This window comes from Mytilus californianus, unplaced genomic scaffold (assembly GCF_021869535.1).
Source record: "Mytilus californianus isolate M0D057914Y unplaced genomic scaffold, xbMytCali1.0.p SCAF_5, whole genome shotgun sequence".
NCBI classification, from domain to species: domain Eukaryota; kingdom Metazoa; phylum Mollusca; class Bivalvia; order Mytilida; family Mytilidae; genus Mytilus; species Mytilus californianus.
In genome coordinates, this window is record NW_026262701.1 from 101456474 (window position 1) to 101475989 (window position 19516).

Consider the following 19516-nt stretch of genomic DNA (forward strand, 5'->3'; position numbering starts at 1 on the left):
AAATCCACTCTATTAGAAAAATCGAATTATTACAGAAGAGTGTCCACCATGCACTTGCACTGCACTATTATTAAAATAGTAGAATAGAATGATATACAAATGGATGAAAAGTATATATACATGTAACTGTTATACACAAATATTAATATAATATATAACAACAAACCAGAGTATACTGATTTAAATCACTACAATATAATAGTTATTACGGTGAGGTTGAATTCCCTGTCATTTATTCATCATCCACGCACTAACTTGTCTCTGAAAAAAATATATCTATGTACCTTAACCTCACTTTCAGGTATAGAGATGTGATTTTTTTTTCTGAGACAAGTGCTTGTGACCATCCACAAAAACTTGCGGTCATCCGATGTTCAGTACTTCAGTACTTTGATTATTCTTTGCTATTTAAATCTTTTATTGAGTTTCAGTTTGTTTTGAACACTACAACTTGTTACCTTGAATTTAATTGGCCTTCAACAATGAGAAAAACCAATTCAGCATAGCAAGATATAAAGGTATTGGCATAACAAACTGAAAGACAATTCAAATGAGAAAATAAAACAATTCAAACAAGAAAACCAACAGCCTGATTTATGTTTTGAAACTGATAGGAGCTACTGCTGCAAAAAATATGCCTGATATGTATTCAGAAGTAAAAAATGATAATTAATCATCTTGATTGAAAGTGGAATTGTGCTATACATTTTTTTTTTCATTTGTAGCTTGCAGAACCAGTGTTTGGTACAAATGATCCAAGCTTCACTAATTTTATGGCTCCTGGAATCATACTCAGGTAATGAGATAAAGGTTTACTAGAAATAGTTTTAGAAAATATGTTGTTGTTATGCAGTGAAATGAATAAATTTGATTGCATGTATGAATAAAAGGAGATGTTGGGAATACACCAATGCAATGAGACAGCAACCCAACAACAAAAGTAAACAAAAGACAGCTGGAGGGCAACATACAGTCTTAAACAATTGACAGGGGTTTATAAAAATGTCAAGCTTCAAATCGTTCTGCGACTATAAAATTGTGAAATAATTGAACATAAACAATCAAAAACACAAATCTCCATTCTTACTTTTTTTTATAATAGTAAGAAAAAGGCACACAGTGGTATGGTATTCCAATATATTTTAAAAATATCAATTACATTTTACATATTTATTGCAGCATTACATTTTTCATGGCTACAGGTCTGACTACATTAGTATTTGTAACAGAGAAAAAGGAAGGATTACTTGACAGATGTATGGTGGCAGGTAAGTTACAAAGTAATTGTTTTGTAAATGTACACACATATATAATCTGTGTTTCTGTGGTCATGTCTCAAATGTCAAGGTGATTCATCTATATTTAGATGTAAAGATAACCAAAGAATTTTACTTCTGCACAAATATACCCTGCTAAGGTAGTTTTATTTGTGATGGAAACGAAGTGAACCCCAAACGTTCAATGATTAACTGACAAATTTTATCACAAATCACAGATCTAATGAATGCACTTTGCCACTTTTATAAATGACTTGTTTAACTTAACCGCCATAAGAAGTGGCAAAAGTATTTAAAATAAGGAGATGTATCATGATTTTCGGGTATATCAGCTTTTGAGATTATGTTAGCCCATATGTTTACACAGTTAATTGTTATGATTTTCGGTAGTGTTGGATAATCGGTTGAAATTACCAAACAATTATCTATTACTATCGGTTGACAGCAACCAACCTTCTCTTTTATTTAAATGAAATCATGAATTCAGTGCGTATATTCTTACCCTTCTGATCTGCTTACCCTTCCAGAGCACATGAGATAACCCCCAGTTTTTGGTGGGGTTCGTGTTGCTCAGTCTTTAGTTTCCTATGTTGTGTTTTGTGTGCTGTTGTTTGTCTGTTGGTCTTTTTCTTTTTTGGCCATGGTGTTGTCAGTTTGTTTTCGACTTATGGGTTTGAATGTCCCTTTGGTATCTTTCGCCTCTCTTCCATATCATTTCAAAGTTTTATATGTTCATATTTGATCTTATGTTTCCTTTTCATATTTTATTTAGCAATTAAAACAGTGTATCAATTAGAATCCAGATTCAGATTGAACTTATTTTATCTTATGATTACATTTATTACCAACAATGACACTAAAATTTCTAAAATTTAATGGTATCACTCACATTATAATTTTAAATACATAGCTGTATCAAAATTTGAATGCTTCTCATTAAAAAAAGATATACTGGTAATACAAAGTTTTTAACTTTAAGCAATTTAAAATTAATCAATAAATAAAACAATGTATTTGCATTGAAATAAATACATTTAACTAAGGGGATCCAACCAATGTCTTAATTCGTGTGGTATGCATATTTTTTACTTTTGTGATCATTATTCTTCGGTAAGCTGTGTTGTTCGTGCGTCTGTACTTATAATCGTAAGAATGCAGAATTCTTTTATAGTTGGTCCGTCTACGATCCATAATTCCTATATATTTCAATAGCGGACAAACTGGGAAAATTTACAAAATCAAGCAATTTGGAAAGAAATATGATGTTTTTAATGCAACAAATGGATGAAACTTAAATAAAAGGCAATTTTATTTAATGTAGCAACAAATTCATTTTGTTGAAAAATCAGGATGATTTGATGTATGTTCTCGAGTAACAAGTACCAAGAATTGGAAGAAAGTATTTCATAAAAAGTTATTTATTTTAAATAACATATGATCAATCTGTAAAGTCAATGCTTTGACCACGTTTATAAAAAAAGAAATTGCTTATGTCTTAGATTATAGGATGTTTGACATTGTTATTGTCATCTACTGATATTTTACGTTACAGTTTGTTTGAATGCGTATGTAAAATGCAAACCGGAAACGGACCGGAAGTTGATATGCTAAAAGTCCGGAAACTATAACGACAATCGATAGAACAAAATCCCAATTGATTATTGACATCGCCAAGCCCAACCAACTGATTTCCAACTTATTCTGATCATCGGAACAACACTAATTTTCGGGTATATCAGCTTTTGAGATTATGTAAGCCCATATGCTTACACAGTTAATTATTATGATTTTTAGGTGTATCAGCATTTGAGATTATGTTAGCCCATGTGTTTACACAGTTAATTGTTATGGTAGTACAAGTTGGTTTGTTACTGGTATTTGCTCTTATAGTTTTTAAGGTAGGTAAAAAAATAAAACTTGAGTTTTCTGTTTCCACTCAGATAGACTATATGTTGTATACTGATGTCTTTTAACCTAGCTTGTTTCATGTAATGACATATGCAATTAAAATATATGAATTCAGTTTATTATACAATCATTGATTGTTGGTTGCTTTATGTTCAGTGACAAATATTTCATGCATGTTCAGGACAATATTTTTACAAATAAGCTAAGTCATAGTTCAGTCAGCTGATCTTATTTTAGTTTTTGATTTTTTTCTGAAGGGAAATGAGAATATTTTTCTGTGCTTGCACTCCACAGTTTTATTTGTTTCATAATTTTCTAGAGGATTTAAAAAGCGATTAAATTAAATTTTGGTTGTCATAACCATAATACAAGAATTTATATGTTTTCTCTGATAGATAGATGTAAAAATTTGGATGTACTGTTTCAATATTCAATGTGGAATGAGACAGGATATAGATGCAGTTTATTTTACAATGCACGCTCTTGTAAATGTTTGTAACAAATTTGAAATTGAATTAATATTTAAACAATAATTCCCACTTTGTGAGGTTTTTATACGACCGCAAACAAATTTTTGTGGTCGTATATTGGTATGACGTTGGCGCCGTCGTTGTCGTCGTCGTCCTGCGTCGACTGAAGACACATTGGTTTTCGCACTCTAACTTTAGTTTAAGTGAATGGATCTTTATGAAATTTTACCACAAGGTTCAATACCACAAAAGGAAGGTTGGGATTGATTTTTTGGGTTATGGTACCAACAGTAAAGGAATTAGGGGCCAAAAATAAGCATTTTTGTAACTTCCAGACATAACTTGTGTGTTAGTGTATGGATCTCTCTGACATTGTACCACAAGGTTCCATATCACAAAAGGAATGCTGGGATTGATTTGGGGGTAATTGCCTCAAAATTTTAGGAATTAGGGGCCAAAAAAGGGGCAAAAAACAAGCATTTTTCTAGTTTCATGACAATAACTTGTGTGTAAGTGTATGGATCTTTCTGAAATTGTACTACAAGGTTCCATATCACAAAGGGAAAGCTGGGTTTGAGTTTGGGGGTAATTGCCCTAAACGTTTAGGAATTTGGGGCCAAAAAGGGGCCAAAAAACACATTTTTCTAGTTTCCAGACAATAACTTGTGTTCAAGTGTATGGATCTCTCTGAAATTGTACTGCAAGGTACCATACCACAAAGGGAAGGCTGGGATTGAGTTTGGGGGTGATGAATCATAATGGGGGTTCAAAAAATTTGGGGGGGGGGATTTATTTTTTTTTCCTTTTTTTTATTTTTTTCCTTTTTTGTTTATTTTAAAATTTTCCATTTTAAGTTGGTTATTTCTGATTTATATTTAAAATCAAATAATAATGATATGGTAGGAGATACACACCAAACAGGATGTGTAAATTATTATATAATAAGTATTGTGCAATAGCAAGAAATTTTCAATTGCACAGTATTGCACAATAGCAAGAAATCTTCAATTGCACAGTATTGAGCAATAGCAAGAAATCTTCAGTTGCACAGTATTGCGCAATAGCAAGAAATATCCAATAGCACAATATTGCGCAATAGCAAGAAATTGTCAATTGTACAGTATTGCGCAATAGCAAGAAATATTTAATAGCACAGGATTGTGCAAAAGAAGATACTTCCTATAAATTGCTTATTTCTTGACCAATTTCAATGGGGTTTTATTCTTGATTTCATGGGGTTCTTTAATATGCTGAATCTAACCGTGTATTTAGTTTTTGGATTTTGGGCCCCGTTTTTAATTGGTCCACATTGAGGTCCAAAGGGTCCAAAATTAAACTTTGTTTGATTTCATCAAAAATTGAATTATTGGGGTTCTTTGATATGCCGAATCTAACCGTGTATTTAGATTCTTAACTTTTGGTTACGTTTTCAAATTGGTCTACATTAAGGTCCAAAGGGTCCAAAATTAAACTTAGTTTGATTTTAACAAAAATTGAATTCTTAGGGTTCTTTGATATGCTGAATCTAAACATGTATTTAGATTTTTGATTATGGGCCCAGTTTTCAAGTTGGTCCAAATCGGGGTCCAAAATTAAACTTTGTTTGATTTCAACAAAAATTGAATATATGGGGTTCTTTGATATGCTGAATCTAACCATGTATTTAGATTTTTGATTTTTGGGCCCCTTTATCAACTTTGTCCACATTGAGGTCAAAAGGGTCCAAAATTAAACTTTGTTTGATTTCATCAAAAATTGAATTCTTGGGGTTCTTTGATATGCTGAATCTAACCATGTATTTAGATTTTGGATATTGGACCATAATAGGTGAATGTCCAATTTAAAATTTTTAAGTTCTTAGACCACATTCATTCTGTGTTAGAAACCTATGCTGTGTCAAATATTTAATCATAATCCAAATGCAAAGCTGTATCAAGCTTGAATGTTGTGTCCATACTTCCCCCAACTGTTCAGGGTTCGACCTCTGCGGTCGTATCAAGCTGCGCCCTGCGGAGCATTTTATTTTTCAAGTCTAGGGTTTATTTTTAAGCCGAATAGTTAAAAAATGTTCTTACACCTGGAAGGAAATTGTGTTTTTTTTTATGGTTAATGGATAATGTTAAGGGAATTTTAGGGTTTATTTTTTTATTTTAATTGCCAGGGCTACCAGATTGATAACAGTTGAAAGTTTTAATTCAAAGATATTTCATCTATGAAGCCAGAATAATTTAGGTGTTTTTGATATATAACTATTGACAATTTTTTAAAAGCCATTTAGTTCTGAGCTATGTAAAAAAACTAAGTGCACATGACAAAAACAGATATGTTGAAAAAAATAAACTCTACATGTGCCATTTGTGGTGGTTTCAATGCTAAAGGGAGATTACTCTCTTAGCAATATTTTCAAATATTGTGTATTCCGCTTGAAAAAGAGTATGCAGGAAACCAATTCAGACACATGTCAAGTGTTAAACATGAGTATTTCATTGGACATTGATAAAATGAACATTTCATTTACAGGTTCCTTATGAAGGACCATTAATATGGGTGATACTACTTGTGTTAGGTACAGGGTTTTGTGGAATGACATTAGGTTAGTAGATGTTATGCCTAACATGATAGAACCTAAAGTGTACACAATTTGGAAAGTTCTATGTTCATTGTCTACTGAAATATCCTGATGACTTCTCACAACTTCATTTTTGAAGAGTAGTTTTAGAAACCTGAATTTTAAGATATTTTAAGATGATTGATAGATAGGTGTATTCAAACCATTCTCAGCAAGAGAACATGTTAATGTGATATAAAATAGAACCATGCTTGGTATAAGACTGGCACCCTGATTATTTTTGACATTGCTCTGACACAAGTTCACTGAATGACATTTAATATACCCTCACACTTAACTTTATATCCAGCACCAACTAGGCCTTGCTTTTACTATTAAATTATATGTTATCGAAGTAGCAAATGTCATTTATTCAAGCCTTGTTTTGTCTATTTTTGTTAAGGCAGATTTTTATTTGCACAGAGAGATTTTGGTTAAAATAAAAAAGTGAATGTATACTTACATAAATTGAAATGAAAATGAGCAATTATTGTCTATGATCTTTTACGAACTTAGTTCAGAATTGTAAAGAAAAAGATCCTCTCAGAAAAACTAGAAAAGTTGTTTCAAGTTCTAATGCAAAATTTCCCCATGGTTTTATCTGATTGTATACACTGAAATATGTTATGTCATTTAATTCCATTAAATAAATATCAAAATAAGAAGATGAGGTGTGATTGCCAATGAGACCACTAGCCTTCAGAGCTCAGATGACATGGATTTAAGCAATTATAATCAAATCCATTTTCAATGATAAAAAAGATAATTTAGTTTATTGTTTCAAAAGCTGCTTAAGAATTGCCAGGCATATATATATTGACTTGATTGTTGTAAAGAACCTTTTGGTAGCTCTAACATTTTTACACATGTATAAACTGTTATTTTCATGGACTTACTCTAGGCCCATGAGATAAGTTATGATTGGCTGGTTTTATGGAGAGATTTCCTTATTTTAGATCTCCAGTAAACCTAATTAGCAACCATAAATTCTACTTGAAATGAAACATACTTTTTTACACAGATATATCTTAATAATTGTTTTATTTTTTCAGGTGCCATTTTTTCAGCAGTATGTGACAATGAAACATCAGCCATACAGTTAGCTTTAGGTTCTGTTTATCCAATGTTGTTACTGAGTGGTGAGTTCATTTTGAAGAATATCTGTTTATTTTAGACATATGATTGTTTGCAGTTAAAAAATGTATTTTCACATTAGCAAATCTTCCTTTAGTGTGTAATCAGCAATTCAATATAATCATACTATAGTTTTTTCATTACTCCGCCATTGAAAAGTATTATTGTCCCCCACGCATCGCGTTACGAGGGACACAGAAATACTTGGCGTCAGTCCGTCTGTCTGTCCGGTCTTGTAAGCGCTCTCACGTGTACAATTCTTGCCAGATTTTTATAAAACTTATATTATAGGTTGATATCTGCAATATCTCAGACAAGTTTGAAAATCAGTGCCGATAATTATTTTTAAAAGAGTTATGCCCCTTTGGAATCTTAATTATATGGAAAATTACCTTGTTAGCGCTCTCATGTGTACAATTCTTGCCAGATTTTTATGAAACTTATATCATCGAGTTATGCCCCATGAAAAATATTACTTGTATTGGAAATTGCATTGTATTTGCTCTCAAGCCCCATTTCTCTAAGATATTTGTAAACAGTTTTAAAGAACAAAACAAAACAAAACAAATTTGCGTTTGTATACTGCTATCATGTCGCCGGCGTCGTCCGAAGACACATTTGGTTTCCAGACAACTTAAGTTTAAGTGAATGGATCTCTATGAAATTTTACCAGAAGGTTCAAAACCACAAAAGGAAGGTTGGAATTGATTTTGGGGGTTATGGTACCAACAATTTAGGAATTAGGGGCTAAAACAAGCATTTTTGTAGTTTCTCGACAATAACTTGTGTGTAAGTGTATATATCTCTCTGAAATTGTACCACAAGGTTCCATATCACAAAGGGAAGGCTGGGATTGAGTTTGGGGGTAGTTGCCCCAAACATTCAGGAATTAGGGGCAAAAAAGGGGCCAAAGACAAGCATTTTTCTAGTTTCCAGACTATAACTAGTGATTAAGTGTATGGATCTCTCTGAAATTGTACTACAAGGTTCCATACCACAAAGGGAAGGCTGGGATTGAGTTTGGGGGTAATTTTTGCCCAAAGGTTTAGAAATTAGGGCCAAAAAAGGGGCTAAAAACAAGCATTTTTCTAGCTTCCAGACAATAACTTGTGTTAAAGTTTATGGAACTCTCTGAAATTGTACATTTTCTTGAAAAGAAAATAATCTTCAAAATTTTTAAAAAAATTGGGGGGGGGGGGGGGGGGGGGGGGTCATCAACAGGGTGTGTAAATTATTATATATAACAGAGTATTGTGCAACAGCACAGTATTGGGCAATAGCACAGTATTGCACAATAGCAAGAAATCTTCAAATGAAAAGAAATACATTTCTTTTAACCAGTTTCAATGGGACTAAGTTAAAGTCTTTAATTTTTGGGGGTTCTAACCTTGTATTACTATTTTGGATATTGGGCCCCATTTTTAAATTGGTCTACATTGAGGTCCAAAGGGTCCAAAATTAAACTTTGTTTGATTTCATCAAAAACTGAATTATTGCGGCTCTATGATATGCTGAATCTTATTGTGCATTTAGATTTTTTATTTTGGGCCCTGTTTTCAAATAAGTCCATATTAAGATTTGAAGGGTCCAAAATTAAACTTTGTTGGATTTCAACTAAAATTCAATTTTTGGAGTTTTTTATATATGCTGAATCTAACCATGTTGTTTGATTCTGGATATCAGACCATATTAGGTAAATTAAATGTCCCATTTCAAATTTTTAAGATTTTTGACCACATTTATTTTGTGTCAGAAACCTATATTATGTCAAAAATTTGATCACAATCCAAATTCAGACAGTATAAAGCTTGAATATTGTGTCCAAACTTGCCCCAACTGTTCAGGGTTTGACCTCTGCGGTCATATCAGGCTGCGCTTGGCAAAGCATTTTAATTTTTTCTGTTATTGCCCTTGGATAGATAAAATATGTGCAACGTGGGGGACATTGGAACTCTGTTCTTTTATTAAATGCTGTACAAGCATTGTAATTTAGAATAGAAAAAAAAATAGAATTCACACTGTATTATATTTCACTAGAAGTAATGGGATCTCTTTGGAAATTAAAAGTGAATAGTTTAAAATTCTGGCTAACAATCAGAAATATGTTATTTACTTACAAGGAAACGGTTAAGCATATATAAAAGCCCATTCTTGGAAAAAAAGCATCTGTGGTCTGGTGTAGGGTGCTCACCTCAAGTGTTGGAGTTTGAAGATTTGATATAAGGGGGGTCAAACCAAAGATTTGAAAATTTTATTTGCTGCTTCTCTGCTAAGCACACAACAATTATTGAGACTGGTCAGCTCAAATATCAACAATAATGTGTTTGAGAAGATTAAACTGTCTTCCTACCATGTTAAAATTTTGTCCTTGCAAGTGGGTCTTGTACAAAGCATATTCACATCACATTTAAAAGTTTTCATCCTGAAAAAACATGTAATATTTGGCACTGAACTTTTAACATCAATCTACACATTAAATTCTAGTTAGTATTCTTAAAAAAAAATTATATTGTAACATATTGCTATTTGTAGGTATAATATGGCCATTAGAAGCTATACCAGAATGGATGAGATACATATCTATGTGTTTACCTATGACCTATGGCTCACAGGCAATGAGGTCTATTCTCAGTAGAGGTACGTATAATATGGCCATTAGAGGCTATACCAGAATGGATGAGATACATATCAATGTGTTTATCTATGACCTATGGATCACAGACAATGAGGTCTATTCTCAGTAGAGGTAGGTATAATATGGCCATTAGAGGCTATACCAGAATGGATGAGATACATATCTATGTGTTTACCTATGACCTATGGATCACAGGCAATGAGGTCTATTCTCAGTAGAGGTAGGTATAATATGGCCATTAGAGGCTATACCAGAATGGATGAGATACATATCTATGTGTTTACCTATGACCTATGGATCACAGACAATGAGGTCTATTCTCAGTAGAGGTAGGTATAATATGGCCATTAGAGGCTATACCGGAATGGATGAGATACATATCTATGTGTTTACCTATGACCTATGGATCACAGACAATGAGGTCTATTCTCAGTAGAGGTAGGTATAATATGGCCATTAGAAGCTACTGTGGATTCATTTATTTTCGTGGGTACCAATTTTCGTGGATAGAGGAAAACTTGCATATTCGTGGATATTTAAATTTGTGGTTTTGACAAAGTTCACATGCATTCCTTTAAACAATTTGCATTTCGTTGAACATTTAAATTCGTTGTTTCCTTGTACCCAATAAAATCAACGAAAATTGGTATCCAACGAATATTAATGAATCCACAGTATACTAGAATGGATGAGATACATATCTATGTGTTTGCCTATGACCTATGGATCTCAGGCATGGGGTCTATTCTCAGTAGAGGTAGGTATAATATTGCCATTAGAGGCTATACCAGAATAGATGAGATACATATCTATGTGTTTGCCCATGACCTATGGATCTCAGGCATAGACTAGTAGAGGGGACCAACATATGTTCAACATATACTGTTTCAAGAAAATTACTGTTGCCCTTTTGAATTTATCAATCACTTGTTAAACTTTTGCTTCTGGTTATGCTTCAGGGAAATTGTATTGTGTGTAGAGTGAGAAGGTGATGATATCAAAAGCCAAACACCAGTGACATTGCTTAGGAAAATAGCAGTAAAAATATTATATCTATGTTCTTTCGAACTGGAAAAATTTGCTCAGCTGTATCTCATTTAAGGGGGGTCGCTAGATGTGTTAATATCTGAGAAACACTCTGATTTTCAGAACCATATATAATCTGTTATAGATATAAAGAATAGCAGGGGTCACTAAAAGTATACTGATTTGTACAGATCACATCAATAACCAACGCACAACTCCTCCAGGGGAAAAAAACATACAGCTTGGTCTAGAGAGCCTGACTTGGTACAGGCATAAAATGATGTGGGGTTTAACAAGTTTTGCACAAACACTTTACTTATCTAAACCATTAAGGGTATAACTGACACATGCAATAACAAACCATGGCAGAGCAGTTACCAACAGGATTACCACTAATTTGCTTTCCAAGTGGGACACATAGAAGTTTTCTTCTTGTTTGGTAATTTTCATGTTTCAAACTAGAAGCATAAAGGGTTAAAAAATTTGCTCTTAATCTGGAAAAAAATGTTGTTTCATTAATACTTTGTTATTACAGGCTGGGATATAACATTCATGGAAGTATGGAGAGGTTATCTAGTAACTTTTGGATGGAGTTGTGGATTACTGGCCATTGCTGGATTTATACTTCGTATACGGCAGTGATAACTTAGGACCATTTAGTGGTTAATGTCTATGATCTCTTGGAGCAATATTGATATTTGTTTCCATTTATGTCTTTCAAGAATATTTTTGTAGGGAAGATTTTTAATTTGTAAATTGCCATCAGTATTGTATCCCCTATTTAGCTCACTAAATTGTTCAGTATCAGCTATTTATGTCACCACTTGGCATCCATAACCTTTCTTTTAATATCTTTAAAGCATTTTCTCTGAAACAATAGTGCTAGTTGAAAGCAGAATTCCATTAATTAGTTGGATGCTTAGATTCAAAATGTTTTTCTTTTTTCTCCATACCTGTTGCTTTAAAAATACAAAAAAATTAAAGAAACCTGTAAAACAACCATTGGCACTAGCCTTCTAACTTAGGGAATATGATACACTGATTATTTACTTTAATTATAATAGTTGACAATCCTAACTACTTCCAAATAGAACTACCATAGGTACTAGAAAAAGACAATTTAGAATTAGACCAGACTTCAAAAACTGGATGCAAACATTGGAGTTAATTATATATATGACCAAAAGGAAATCATGTATTAACACTTTGAAACCATTGTATTATGCCTAAATGATAAAATATATATAATTTTTGTACAAGACTGCTATTATTATAGAACAAAGCTTCTTCTGGATACAATTGGATGAACAATTTAACTGTTTCATAGATTAAACTAGTGTTAGTATGTTCCCTAGAAGTTGTGTTTGTTTGTACATAGAAGGATCCAGAAGTTTGAAATTAAGGGTACAAGTTTAGAACATGATGATAGCTATACTGATAGCATCTCTGGTCACATGTCTTATTGTGCACTATTTCCACAGAATATTGAGCTGCCACTTAATGTTATATGGATTCTATTTTGAATTTTTTATACTTTGTTATTTTGAAAACTTTACTTGCATAATCACTGTACAATTTACACTGCTAGTTTGTTTTGTTGTTATTGAATTTGAGAATTTATATTAAAACTTTATCATTATCTGTAATTACCAAACATGAATTTTTTATCAGTATTAATGATGTAATTTTTTTTTTTTATTAATATGCAATGTGTGTGTAACTTATGTTTTTTTTGCAAATATCAATGAAAAACATAAAAATTATTTTCTATATGCTCTTCATACCAAATAGATTTCCAGATTTCAACACTTACGTATTGATTGCCTGGCAACTCATAAAATTTCTCAATTTGGCTAAATCGTTTCTAAACAATAAGGACATGATAAGTGACACATTGTGGATTATTTATTATTTGTGTGATACCATTGTTCATGGGTTTTGTGGGTATAGGTTAAATACGACTATAAATACTTCAACAAAGCGCACTTTTTCTATAGGCTTGCATGCAAACTTTGGCAAAACCACGAAATCAAATTTTCACAAAAATACGAGCTTTCCTCAATCCACCAAAATGAAATCCACAGTAACTGATATTGAAAATTTCAGCAATCACTTAAGGAATGGTTGAATCAAAGCAAGTTCATCTACTTTGGATGTTTTATAAATCACAGGATACTAAATATTGTTCTATTTTTAGAAGTGGTGTTTTCCTAGTCAATTGCTACAAATATAGCACCTCACACAATGCATTCCCTTTTGGTGAATACCGCATAAAGAAAGAAATGAAATCCAATGGAAATGCAGCCATTATTATAAAAAAAAAAGTCAGAATCAATTCTTTACAAAATTTTTTAAAATAAACAAGATGTCCTACACATCAGTGATGTATTGAGGTAGGGCTTGTAAAGTGTATGTCCCCCCCTATTTTGTTAAGAAAAAAATTTTCTTACTAAGCTCTGCTGTATTTTATCATTACAGACAATGACACGCTCATTTCCTTTATGTTGATAAAGTCCCAAAATATTGAAATTTTTATGATGCCATTTCAAGATAACTTAGAAATTCGAGGTGTAGGATTGTACACTGATATATATTCAATGAAAAATGTTATGTGATCTAAAACTTTCCATATACAACAGATATATATATAATCCTCATTTGATATAAACAGTTATATTGTATGCCAAACACCTAGTCAAGACTATGATATTATCTATTAGTTTGATGTTAATACCACAACTATCTGTAATGAATAATTGACAAACAATCTATCAATACAAAGAAACAGAATATATAGAAAATTTGTTCTTGAAAACCACTTTATTGTTCATGTAAAACAAGCTTTAAGTTTTATTGAGACCTATTCTAAATAACTGACAATTCCTTTTGGAAATGGTAACAGGATAGACAAAATCTTGCATAAACTATCAAAAAATGTTTCAATGTATTATTGTATTACATTATTAAGACTGCATTGTTTGATGTTGTTCAATGAGTATTGGTTTATGATTTGATTATAAGATGATGGTTTAAACTAGTAACTTTTATTCAATTTTTTCTTTAAATGACCCATGTATGTTTTTATTAATGCAAAAACTAAAGGATGATTAAACAATTCAATTCAATATTTATTTACATCTCACCTGTTGCATACAAATAAATATGCATAGTCATTAAAGATACATTTTGGTTTATACATTAGCCACTCTGTACAGTTTATGAGAGACTATAACAGCGAAAACAATATGTTTATACATTAAAAATTAAACATGAATAATAAAAATGTAAAAATTGTGGTATTATTTACAATATAAAACTTTTCAGAATAAAGTTACAGGTTTTGGCACATAATCTAATAATATCTTGATTCATGAATAAAAATACCATTTTCTGACAGTCTGTTAAACTATTAAAATTTTCATCAATTTATAGATTAAGTGAAAAGAATTTGGCTAAGACCATTATAAACAGGACAATGTAAAATAACATGTCAGTATTCTATCTTTCTCTTCTAAGTTTTCAAGTTTTGATAGTATTTCATGAGGACCTGGATGGGGTCTAAAGAACAGAGGATAATGGGCCAATACGTACTGCAGAAAAATGGTCCAAACAAATAAAGAATAGAGAAAATAAGGCAAAAGAAAATAATAAAAAAAAAATTAAATGCTGAAATATATAGATAAGAGAATAATGAGAAAAAAATATGAAGAATAAAGAAAAATGACCGAAAAAAATAAAGAATACAGAGATAAAGGACCCCCCCCCATAATCCAGACCCTGAGTGACAGTTATTAGGGTAAAATCTGTATTTATATGGGTTAGATGGAGGAACAGTTTTTGGTTTTCTTGTTAATACTGCACAGAAAAACAGGTTAAAACGGTAGGAAAGCTAGTAGCTAGGTGATTCAAATTTTTGCTCACTATTATAATGTGATTTATGAATAAATTGCCACTAAATGTAGTGTCTGATCTTGAATTTTGACAAATTTGCTGACAAGTATTTGTTGTTTCATAAATCTTGCACTTTTTTGTTGTTGACAGAACACATATATACCAAGAGAGTTGAAAGAGAATTTAGATCTTTTGTTTTTGTTTATTTATTACAAATATCATTATTTGACAATAAACAAATAGATGTTTTTGTATTTGTATTCTGTTTAAAACTTTAGATATATAATTTGTTAACAAAATGTATATAAATAAAAAAAAAACTAACATGATTCAAAGTTTCTACTTCTTTCATTTTGAGAAAAAAAATAAAAGACAAGAATGTCACTTCTGATTGTTATTTTCTGATTTAACTTTATAGCAGGTCTAATGGAATATTAGTCCGTTTGCTCCGACTCTGATTTAAGGATACTGTTACTTTACTGTAACATATCAGAGTATTTATGATGATTCACCTATGAATATAAAATTTTCTGTATTTGTGGGATTTATGTTAGACTTATTCTCCGTATAAAAGAAAGCGACCTATAGCTTGTATAACATGTGTTCTTAATACAAATCACTGTAAGGGCTTCATTGATGAGTCAATAGTAACAGTACAGCAAATATGAGGAACAGTACTAGTGAACGGACTGTGTCACACATTTTTGTAAGATTTTGCATACATCTTGGACATGTGAGACTCTTAACTGAAAATCAAAAATCGTTTAACAGTTATACTCTCTGAAATTTTATTGGAAGGAAATCTTTAAAAAAGGTAAACATTCGCATAAAAGTTTTCTTCAAAAACTCAATATCATCCAGTACATAGATTTTTCTTAAAATTGATATGTTGTTGCAAGATAAATTTCTGTTTCAATTCAAATTTGCTTTTCTTATGTTTTACACTACCAACAAGGCAATAGGTTAGTTAATTGATAAAACGAAGTCATAACCATATGAATATTAAATATCAATCAAACATAATTTATGTAGCAACAACATAAAAAATAATAAGAATAATCATAGTTTTGATGACTTTAAGACATTTTCAAGAATTGTTTTAACCGATTGTATGTGCATTCTATATGCATGTACAACTATTTTAAAAGAATTCATTCAATTATATTTTAGAACATAAAAGAGATAAATGCATTATTTAAGCTTTCATAGCTTATTTGTGTAAAATGAATACATATGAAATAAGGAGATGTGGTATGATTGCCAACGAGACAACTATTCAACAGATAGATGTTGGATAGAAAAAACCCTGTCATGACAATATTTCAAAATTTTTGATGCCCGCTGATCATACAAGATGATCATAGTAATACAAGTATCTTGAGAATACAGTGTATTGAAAATTTGTTGAAAAGATATGAGCTGACCAAATTGGCCTTCTTAAAAACTTGTGGATATATTGAATAATTATTCGTCTGAGGACCATGGGTGAGGGAAAAGGTAACAATACAATTTATATAATAATATATGTAAAGAAGAACGGGATCCCAGTTTCATGTCGGTTGGTTTTTATAACTCTTAAGGTGAGGTCAATCTTGACTATATTTAGTTCAAGTTGTCCTGCCTATGATAAAGTTCTTTCTAAATATACTTTTTCACACCCGAAATTTAAATGCAACATCACATCATCCCCTAAGATTCTTCTGTGGTACATCATTAGATTGACAAAAAATCTGTCCGCAGTGAAAGAGGGTTTTTAGAAATACTGTGAAACTGTTTACTCGCGTTTTTGGTATTAACCATAATAATGTGGATTCTAAAAAAACTCTAAAGAACGACTGGATAATTTTAAATCTCGATCTTTTTCTGAAATTAATTCTATCAAAACTTTTGATTTTTCAACCCTGTATACCACCATTCCCCATGTGAAATTGAAAAATCGTCTTAAAGAAATAATCCACAATGCTTTTCAATATGAAAACGGTAGCATACGCTATACATTTATTACTTTGGGATACCATACGGCATATTTTGTTAATAGTGAACAAAAAGGTAAAAAATGCTACACAGAGGAACAAGTGATCAGTATGCTGGAGTTTTTAATTGACAACATATTTGTTGAATTTGGAGGTAGACTTTTCAACAAATTGTCGGCATTCCTATGGGAAGGAACTGCACCCGTTCTTCACGACCTCTTCTTATTTTCATATGAGTCTGATTTCCTTCAGACACTTGTCAAAAACAAGAAGATCAAAGAAGCCAGATCATTTAATTTCACATTCAGATATATTGATCATGTTCTTTCCGTTAACAATCCAACTTTTTCTGATTGGGTTCCATTAATATATCTAGCCTGGCATCCTGACCCAATCTAATACTTCGTCGATAGGCTACTGTCAAGCAGTTGACCAGGATCCCAGGCTAATTATATATCCTCCAGAACTAGAAATTTAAGAAACAACAGAGACGACTTCCTCCGCCTCACTTTTAGACTTGTACCTCGAATTTGATATAAGTGGTCATCGCAGTACCATAATCTATGACAAACGAGATGATTTCAATTTTGAAGTTATCAATTTCCATCACCTTAGTAGCAATATACCAACTTCACCTGCATATGGGATATACATTTCCCAACTCTTTCGATATTCAAGAGCTTGCAGCTGCTACTCCGACTTTATAAAACGTCACCAGTGTCTGAGCAGAAAGTTGATGAACCAGGGTTATGTCAAAGAACGTCTCGTCCTTTTTTTAAAAAAGGTCATCGGAAGATACCAAGGCATTGTTGATAAATATTCCGCATCAACTTCACAAATAATACATGATGGTTTTGAAGTATAGATTCTAGGTACTGACGTTTTTTATCATCTTAATTACGTGTTATAGTTTTCTTATATTTGTCTTTGTAAATTATTAACCTTTACTGTTTAGTCCATTTTTGGTAATATCCTTTTGGCGTGGCTCGGTACCTTTACATCCCGCCATTGTGTTATTGTGCTATGGTCAGTTTTTGTATTCCCGTCTTTCATTTTTGTTTATGTGCTTTTTCTATATGCCAGTTTGTTTTTCTTTGTTGACATATTTGTTTGCTTTTATAGTGATTAAGATTATAACACAATGTTGACTGCTGTACCCCTATTTTTGGCATTTTGCCTATTTTATGTCTGTTTGTTTTGTTCACATATTGTTGTAAATATAATGGAATTTTATGCGACTGTCATACAAGTAAGAGGTTTAGCTAGCTATAAAACCAAGTTCAATCCACCATTTTCTACATAAGGAAATGCCTGTTCCAAGTCAGGAATATGACAGTTGTTTTCCATTCGTTTGATGTGTTTGAGCTTTTGATTTTCCCATTTGATAAGGGACTTTCCGTTTTGAATTTTCCTTGGAGTTCGGTGTTTTTGTTGTTTTCCTTTTTTATTTCCGGGGTTTGAGCTATAATATCACGAGAAAGATCTATGGTACTATATGGTAAAGGTATTGACAGTAGAATACATATACATGTACTATCTTGAAAACATAAACGAACCATTTTTAACAGGAAAGAATCTGACACTACTAGAGTTCGATCTGATATGTATTTTATCTTCCAAGACTGAATGGCATATTTATCTTTGAGCAAACTACATCGACAAAATCTAGTTCTTTGAATACCATTTTTATGCGCCCGTTTACATTAACTCAAAAATTCTTTAACCAAATTGCATAAAACTTTTGTGAATTGTTTCTATCTTTTGACGTGAGCTCCCTTTCGTTTTATATAAATTTTAGATTTTACGTTTCTAAGTTACAGGGTTTTATCCATAAAAAAAGGGGGGATTTTCCAGTTTTCGGACAAAAACTCAAAAATGCTTTCAGCAATTCTTATGAAACTTTGGTGAATTGTTTGTATGTATTGATGTAAGCTCCCTTTAGAATTTTATAAATTTTAGATTTTACATTTCTGAGTTATGTGGTTTTATTCATTAAAAAAGGGGTGATTTTCCAGTTTTTGGACAATAACTCAAAAATGCTGACACCAATTCTCATGAAACTTTGGTGAATTGTTTATATCTATTGATGTAAGCTCCCTTTTTATTTTCATAAATTTCTAATATGACATTGAGAATTAATTGAATTTTATTTGTTTGTAGTCTGACAACAGATTTACTAAGTATTGCACAACAGCAAGAAATCTTTAATTGAATATAAATTCAATTCATATAACCAATTTCAAGTTCTTTGAATACATTTATTCAGAAACCTATAATATGTCAAATATTTAATTACAATCCAAATTCAGACCTGAATCAAGCTTGAATATTGTGTCCATTTTTGCCCAAACTGTTCAGGGTTGGACCTCTGCGGGCGTATCTAGCTGCGCTCAGCGAAACAGTTTATTTCTGAATAGCATGCATATGGTGTGTAATTCTCAAAAGGTTTTTGATGTTTTTGCAGTATGTTGTCTTTCTATTTCAACAGTTGCACGAGACATACTCCTTAGCAACAGTTCTGAACCTTCAATTAATTTACCCAATGTTCTATTGTAGTCAGTCTCCAGTTGGTTTAATTCGCCTATGTGAACAGA

The 19516-nt window shown here is 31.7% G+C and overlaps 1 protein-coding gene across 2 annotated transcripts in view; it reads left to right on the top strand.

Moving 5' to 3' along the window:
- Positions 1 to 15278, top strand: part of LOC127702128 (ABC transporter G family member 20-like) — a 39237-nt gene extending 23959 nt beyond the window's left edge. Inside the window, exons 14-20 of one of the 2 annotated variants that reach the window (XM_052206213.1) lie at positions 726 to 796; positions 1180 to 1268; positions 3072 to 3175; positions 6176 to 6248; positions 7316 to 7402; positions 9930 to 10034; positions 11594 to 15278. In XM_052206213.1, coding sequence (XP_052062173.1) covers positions 726 to 796; positions 1180 to 1268; positions 3072 to 3175; positions 6176 to 6248; positions 7316 to 7402; positions 9930 to 10034; positions 11594 to 11700 — 636 coding nt within the window. In that variant the 3' untranslated portion in view covers positions 11701 to 15278. Of the gene's footprint in view, positions 1 to 725; positions 797 to 1179; positions 1269 to 3071; positions 3176 to 6175; positions 6249 to 7315; positions 7403 to 9929; positions 10035 to 10147; positions 10253 to 11593 lie in introns of both variants that reach the window. The other variant, XM_052206214.1, reaches the window with a different exon arrangement.
- Positions 15279 to 19516: the final 4238 nt, after the last annotated feature.